At 60.0% G+C, this 7,681-nt stretch overlaps 1 protein-coding gene across 1 annotated transcript in view; it reads right to left on the bottom strand.

The window, feature by feature from the left end:
• Positions 1–6,218, bottom strand: part of RUNX3 (RUNX family transcription factor 3) — a 28,339-nt gene extending 22,121 nt beyond the window's left edge. The window contains exons 1-2 of the mRNA XM_043574084.1: positions 5,866–6,218; positions 3,878–4,034 (exon numbers count right to left, since the gene is read on the bottom strand). Coding sequence (XP_043430019.1) covers positions 3,878–4,034; positions 5,866–6,159 — 451 coding nt within the window. The 5' untranslated portion in view covers positions 6,160–6,218. The remainder of the gene's footprint in view (positions 1–3,877; positions 4,035–5,865) is intronic.
• Between the last annotated feature and the right edge of the window lie 1,463 nt (positions 6,219–7,681).

A 7,681-nucleotide genomic window follows, 5' to 3' on the forward strand; every position in this document is an offset into this window, starting at 1 on the left:
CTAAGGACCCGCTCCTGGGGAGTGAGAAGCCCCCACTCTCACCAGGCACTAAATGGTAAGCCATCCCTGAGGTCATCGGCCCTCCTCAACAGTTCCCCCCCCCCTTTCCAGGCTTGGCACCATCGTCCTGGGTACACAAAGAGAGGAGGGAGGGAGGAGTAGCTGCCCCGTGGGGCCCTGAGTGACCCCAGACATTCCCGTAGGACGGGGGGGAGGGGTGGAGGGGGGCCCTGGACCAATCAGCACAAACAGCCAGGTCCAGGAGTGTGGCTTTAGGCAAGTCCCTGTCCCTCTTAGACGGGTTCTTGGGTCATAACCCCTACCACAGGGGGATTCATGGACAGCAGGAGGGGACAAGTCTCAGGGGACCTCGGGGTTTTCTCAGTGTTGGCCAACAGGCCCTCTGTCTCCTCTCCCAGCGGCAGCCGGTAAGCCACACCCTCATCTCTCAACCCAAACCTCTCTCCACAAGCTCTGCTTTTTAACCTGCCAGTGATAGTTTAGGAGCTCATGCTTTCTTCATTTTCGCCTAGGCCGGTGGCTGCCTCCTAGAGGACGTTTAGGGAATTTGTGGCGTCTGGTCCTCCAGAGGTGGGATGTGGGGGGCAGAGGACGCAGATGTCCAGCACTGCCCAGGGCACGGAGGCAGTCATTCTTCCTGTGTGTGGAGAACTTGTTACAAAGAGTCTCTGAGCCACGAGCCTAACTCAATTTGACATAAAGCGAAGGTTTTTTTCCACGCTTTTAATATCTACTGAATTGTCCAGGATGGGAGACGGGCTTTTTGTTTTTTTTTTGTTTTTTTTTTTTTAACCCTGCCAAGAATTGCTCACAACTTCAGAAAACTATGTCATCGACAGCGATGCTGCGTTCAGACCTCGAGTCTCGTGCGCCTGGGCTGGCGGCGTGTCCTCGTGGGCACGGGGTGTTGTGCCAGGCACGCAAGCGCCCACTCAACCCACAGTGTAGTCTTGCCCAACATTTACGTGTTCAAATGGATATTTTATCATAAATCACTTTCCCCTTTCTTCCCCGTTATAGTTATGGAATTGTATAGGTTTTGAAACTGCGCGTTAAGTAGGTAAGTTACATCGTCTACGCGTTTCACTGTAGGCTGGTGAAGGGGGCGGAACAGAACATTCGTTGTAAGAAGGGCACTGTGTCTGGTGGGGTGGGAACCTCGGCCCTACTGGCTGCAGGAGACACCGATGGCTTGGTTTCTTTCCCTCCCTTTTCTTGGGCCCCACGTTCAGGCTTATCGCGAGGGCTCTGTGGCGGTGGTGGTGGGTATGTGTCCTTCATGGAAAGCTATTTTCCTAGAATTAAGACAGAATCAAGGAAACAGGCAGAAGTTTCCATCTGGCTTCTCGGTCTTGGCAGAAGTCAGAGGGCCAGGGAAAGGCTCGGGGTCCCGAACTCCAACCTGTCCCAGCTCCCAGAGTGACCCACTGTCTGTGTCAATCGCTGATGTGTCCTCTCAGTGGGAATTTCCCATTGGGCAACATGGGCACAGCAGATACGCCGCTCCGTGCCACTGGACCCCGGCGCCCTCCTTCCCCTCTGCCAGCCGCCTCCACTTCTCCCACTCGACGATTCACACCTTCTGGGTTTCCCCCACCCCCGGCCAAACCGCACCACAATCACAGAATCAGTGACTATACCGCTCAAAGCGACTTCAAAGATCTCCAGTGGTAGGCATCTGAAGTAACAAAATCTGTAACGTGTATCCCACTCTCGATGTGTGCCAAGTTGATACGCTTGTGCCAATTTCCTTAATCCTTACAAAGTCTCAACAGGGAGGGATCATCGTTGGGGAAACCGAGGCACAGAGAGGTGGAGCCACGCGCCCCGTGTCATCCGGCAGAGCTGGGACTGAAATCCAGGGGGCTGGTTGTTGAGCCCAGACCGTTCAACACCATGAGCCTCTGAGGTCTGAAAGTCTCGTCAGGTTCCCTAAGTACTGGATCTCCCATTCAGGCCCCCTGCCTGTCCTCCGAGTCCCACGAGACTGACGGGAGAAGGGCGGTGAGAATGGCTTACAAACTCAGCCCCCTGTGTCTCCCAGACGCACAACTTCAGCCTCCAAGAGCAGGCGCCTGAACACTAAACAACGTTTGGGGAACCCGCCTCTCTCCCCCAGGCCCTGCAGGGTAAGCGCAGGTCTGTGCGCACAAACGGCATAGAAAAATCATCTTCCGTGGCCGAGTGGCCAGCTGGCTGGCCATGCCCTCGGTAACTCTGGGAATCACAGGGTCCCCTCTTCCTCCCAGGACAGGGAGCAAGGTGCCACGTTCCTGATGCCTTGCTGGCTCCCGGGACCGACCTCTCCTTCTGCCTGCCTCACCAGGGGCCACAGCCTCGGTGGGCCTCCCTCGGCCTCCCCTACACATCCTCGCCCCACCTGGGCCTGCACACCTGGCCACCGCCCCCAAGTCAGGCTGCATCCCGGCGGGCCACCACCGACGGGTGGCGTGGCGAGTGACTCTCAGGGCTGCAGCCGGGATTAAGTTGCAAAAAGCCTGAGAGATTGGGGATGACAAAAGGGGCTCGGAGACTAATTAGGAGCAGCAATGAAAGCTTAATTCATAAAAGCAAACATTTTCCATCCATCAACCTGCAACCAGTTAAGGGCAACGTTTGAAAGAAATCTGTGCGTGGGGAAGGGAGCCAACAGGAACAGGAAATGTTTGAAAGAATGTAAACTATTTCAGTTTCATAAAAAGTAACAAGTAAACAGTTATTACATGCAAATAATGCCCTGGTTTTAATTAATGCTGAAAAGTCAAAATATGTTTGACATTTGTATGTATACATTGAACGGTTGGAGAGGAAAAAATGGTGCCCAGATGCCCGTTTCTGAGCAGGGCTGGCGGCTCAGAGGGAACTAAAACCTTGAGAAGGTCTTGTTTATTGGTGATGAAAAGTACAATTCTGCCTCAGCCTCTGTTGAGACTGGCGGCAGAGGAAACCTAGCTTACTTTCTTAGCGAAGCTGGAGGGGCAGGCTGGGTCTTGGGAAGGGCACTCCCCACTTTTCAGCAGGCTGGTCTTAAAGGGCCAGCGAGCCCTCAAGCCACCATTTCGCTGGGGCAGGGTTTCTAGGACTTCTCCACCCACAAGCGATGATGGGTTTCGGGTCCCAGAAGCCTCCCACTCAACAGCCCTGGGCGGCAGCCACAGTGGCCGCGGCTGGTCCTGCCTTCCTCCTGCTGCCAGAGGTAGATCACATAGGCAGGGTGGCGGACCAGCCTTGATTCTGGGGTGGGGGATGGCGGCTTTCCAGCCGCGCTTTCCAGCATTCGGCATCCTGTGCTGCATTCACCTCTGTCTAAACCACCCTAAGGCTCACGGGGCTGGGGAAACTGTGGCTTGGGGAGACCACAGCTGGGGAGAGGCAGCCTCAAAGCTCGAAGCTCTGGGAGATCCCACCCCCGTGGGGAGGGTGGCTGGGGTGCTCGCCCCCGCCCCCAACCCCCCCCCCCCCCCGTCCCGCAGACCAGCCATTTGTCTAAGCCAGCTGCTAAACCCGCCTGCCACAAAAGAGCTACGAGGCTGTTAAGCCACGATCTGCTCCCAGCATCTTTTATGAGACCAGAACACTCGAAAAAGGGGTGATGTGGATGGCTTTGAGAGTCAGTAAATCCCAGAAACTGGGAGAGAATTGTGTCTTTCTCTGGCAAAGGACCCTAACTTTCTTCACATCTTCAAAGGGGTCTGTAACACCCCCATGGGGTTCCAACCCACTGTTCTAGACCAAGTCGGGCCTGGAGACTTGTTCCTGGGGCTCCCATTGGGACCCCAAGGGATTGCTCTCAGCTGCCTTCCCCCCCACCTCTGCCATTGCCAATGTCAGGGTGCGCAGTCTCCCTTCGGCTCACCTCGCCCACTGCGGCCCACGAAGCGAAGGTCGTTGAATCTGGCCACCTGGTTCTTCATGACTGCCGAGGCATTGCGCAGTTCAGCGGAGTAATTCTCGTCATTGCCTGCCATCACAGTCACCACCGTCCCATCAGGCACATCCCCCAGCGCCACCACCTGAGGGCACAGGGGCAGAGGAGCAGCTTAGAGAGGTACGGGGGACGCAAGGGAGAGGTGGGGAGGGGCCGGGCAGCTCCCCTAGGTCCCAGGCGCACTGCAGGATTTCTCAAAGGCAGAGCGGACAAGAGGCTTAAACACAATGGACACCTTCCCCCCAGATAACAAAAGCAAGAAGCCCAAAGCTCTGCCTTCCACACCCAAATCCTAGATCGACTGGTTAAGCCGTGTCCTGAGAAATTATTCTTTCAATTAAATCCGAGCGAGAGCTGAGAATGAATCGACACACTCCTAGCAACAAAGTCCCTAAATAAAAATAATATCAACAACGGTAATGACGGGGCTCCTCCCCAAGCTCAATTAATGCAAGAGCCGTTTGGGGTATGAAATTTGGTCCTGAAATGTGGGCCAGGCCCAGGTTATCGGCCTCTGCAGAGCCTGAATTCGTTATGCAGGGAAAATGCACAATGTAAAACAAACCGGTGTTTAGAGGGGGGTTGTACAGAAAACCCCTTTAAAGTGAGAGAGGGGTTTCTGATAGCAGGAGGATGCACCTGCTGGGAACTGCAGGATGGGGCTGGAGATGCCTTCCTGATTCGTCTCCCCCAGCCCTCACCCCAAGCAGCGGGGAGAGGCAGATGCCTTTTGAAAAGGAATCAGACTGCAAATACAGTCACAGCCATTTAAACGTGGCCACCGCGTGCAGGGACTAAGGGATCCAGATGGTAAAAATTTCAAGGAGAAAATGTTTGGGGTCTGATTAAAAAGGCCAGATTTCCTGTCAACATCCTGTCTTCTTTTAATTTCAAAGATTCCTTTTAAGCTCCAAGTGACAGTAAAACCTCCGATCTGGGGATTAAAGTCACACGGGCCTCCCCCTCCCCCTCCTCCCCGGGAGATTTTCCCCACTGGCATTTTAAGATGTCACCCGGGAGACCTCCAAGAGCCACTCATCCTTTTTTTTTTTTTTTTTCCAATTTGGAATCGTCTTAATGGGAGCAAGGACGGCCTCAGCTGCCAGAAGCCGCGGTTTCCAGCCACCTCGGGCACCCACCACCCCCAGCGCTGGCCCTTCCTGCCCTGCCCTTTCTCACGGCAGCTGTGAGAGGTTTAGGGGAAAACCAAGGCGTTTTCGTTTCATCTCGCTGCCCCCTTAAAAAAATGAAAATGAAACAGTCGCCTACTCCCTAGCAAAGGGAAAAAAAAGATCCTCTGAATGGCTGGGGTCTGCCAGGGGTGGGAGCGCCCCCCTCCCCATTTCGGCCTGACATTCGGGATTCCCGCCCGCAACGGTTTAGGGTTCGGTGCCCCCTTCTCAGCCCTAGAGTCGCCCGGTGTAAAATTTCAGAAGCCAGAGGTTGAGGGTGTGAGCAGGAAGTGTTTCTGAAGCGGTGCAGGAGGAGGGGTGCTGGCGGTGAAGGGTAGGCCCTATCCACCCTCTGCACCCCACCTCCGGTGTCCTCGCCCCGGTTCCGGGGCTCTTCGTCCCCTTTGCCCGCAAGGCTGTGTCCGCGGGGGTCCGGACCGGAGAGGAGCGAGGCCCCATCCGCCCGTTTCCGCATCAACGTCTTTCAGCAGGGCTCCCCGAAGGTGGAAGGGGCAACCCTCCCAAGAGTCGTCCGTGCCGGGTGCCTCTGAGAGGCAACGCCAAGGTCCCCAGGCGGAGCGCGCGGCGAGACCGAAAGCGCCCTGGGCCCGGCTGCTGGGCTCTCGCCGCGGGGTGGCGGGCACGGCCCCTCCCTTCCCTTGCCTTCCCGGGGCCCTGGCTCCTGCAGCCGAGACGCCCGGATCCCCAGGACCCGGGGCCGCCCGCCCCGGGCCCGGCACTCACCTTGAACGCGACGGGCAGCGTCTTGTTGCAGCGCCAGTGCGAGGGCAGCACGGAGCAGAGGAAGTTGGGGCTGTCGGTGCGCACGAGCTCGCCCGCGTGGTCCGCCAGCACGTCCACCATCGAGCGCACCTCCGGCCGGGCGCGCCCGCCGGGCCCCACGGGCGCCTGCGCGCTCAGCGCGCCGCTGTTCTCGCCCATCTTGCCGCCGCCGCCGCCGCCGCCGCCGCCGCAGGGGAAGGCCGTGGAGGGAGGTGTGAAGCGGCGGCTGGTGCTCGGGTCTACAGGAATACGCATAACAGCGGCCGTCAGGGCGCCGGGCGGGCGGCGGCGGCGCGGCTCCCCCGGGGGCGGCCGGCGCGGGCGCCTCCTCGGCCGCCGCTGCCGCGAGAAGCGGGAAAGCAGAAGCAGCCGGGCCGCGGCCTCAGGGCGCAGGGGGCGGCGCCCGGGGACGCCCCGCCGGGGCCCGCCCGCAGCGAGGCCTCGCTGCCCCGACGGCCGCGCGCAGCCTGCCCGCTAGCCCCGCATCCTGGGCTCCCGGCCCGCGTGCGGCCGCCCCTCGCGGCGGGACGTCTGCCTCGGCCCCGGCGGGGCCCGCGCGGGCTGTCGCCGCCGCCGCCGCCCGCCCCCGCAGCCCGCTCGCGGCCGCCCCACCGACCGCGCGGCCGCAGCCCCAGGACAAATCCTCGAGAATCAAGTGGCGGCGCCTCGCGGGCCCGCGCGGGGTTACTATCCCGGGGCCCGCGGGGGCGGGGCCGGCCCGAGCGACGCGTCGCTCAGCCAATCGGAGCCCCCATCGCCGGCACCTCGGCCGCGCTCGGGGGGGAGGAACGGGGACCGCCGAAGGCCGCCCAGCGGGGAGGGGCGGAAGGCCCCGCCCCAGGGAGGACGCCCGGGTCGGGGGCCTGGCGCGTGAGCCCAGGGCTCCTCGAGAGTTCTGGGGCGCCGGGGCCAATGCTAAAAATTTGGTTAAAACGCCCGGGACTCTGCAGGGGGCTCCTTTGCCGTTGTCTGCAGGGCCGCGGCTCCCTGATGCGCGGGTCGCAGGTCCCCTTCTCGCGCCCTTTCCCCGCCGCCGGTGGCGGCACGTTCCCAGCTCCAGCTGCTTTCGGCCTGTGATGCCTGCCCTCTCAGCTGGGGGACGCGGGGGGCTCCCAAGGCCGGTGACATCGAGCGGGGAGCTGCCCCAAAGAGGTTTTTCACCCTTCCCTGACCCCTTCCCGCAAATTATTTTGACCCATGAGCTTGCACCGCACACGAGATTCCGCGACCACCAGCGGCCTCTGCAGCTCCCAGCCTAGTGCGGCTTTGGGCCCGGCCTCTTTGGCCCCGTTGCCAACCGGGGACAGACGGAAGGGTGTCCCCTGCGGGCCCGTATCTGGCTTGGGGGTGACTAACCCCGTTCCCTTCCTCTCTGCCCTCAATGCAACTTTCAGCACCGTGCAGGCCCCTTGCCTCGTCGTTCTTCGTTGTGGCGGCCTTCGGCCTTCGCCACATTCTTTGAAAAATACGATGGGGGCTGAAAAACGCGAGTGTTTCCCCCTGATTTTTGCCCGGCGCATATAGCCACTGTTCTGCATGGTGCAAGAGGACCGAGTCACGGACAGAAGAAAACTGCGGAGAACGCGGGAATGGCTGCCAAACTAAGGGCGCCGGCTTCCAGAGGAGGCAATTTTCTTCCTCTCTGTGGATGCAAACTGGCCCCCGCGGGCCCATGGCCTCGTCTTCCCCGGCTGTGTGCTGGGGCCGCGCCGCAGGGACGCAGACCGCTCTGCCGAAGCACTGTCGCTTCAGTCCCGGCCGCGCGGCCCAGCGACTC

Source organism: Prionailurus bengalensis, chromosome C1 (assembly GCF_016509475.1).
Source record: "Prionailurus bengalensis isolate Pbe53 chromosome C1, Fcat_Pben_1.1_paternal_pri, whole genome shotgun sequence".
NCBI classification, from domain to species: Eukaryota; Metazoa; Chordata; class Mammalia; order Carnivora; family Felidae; genus Prionailurus; species Prionailurus bengalensis.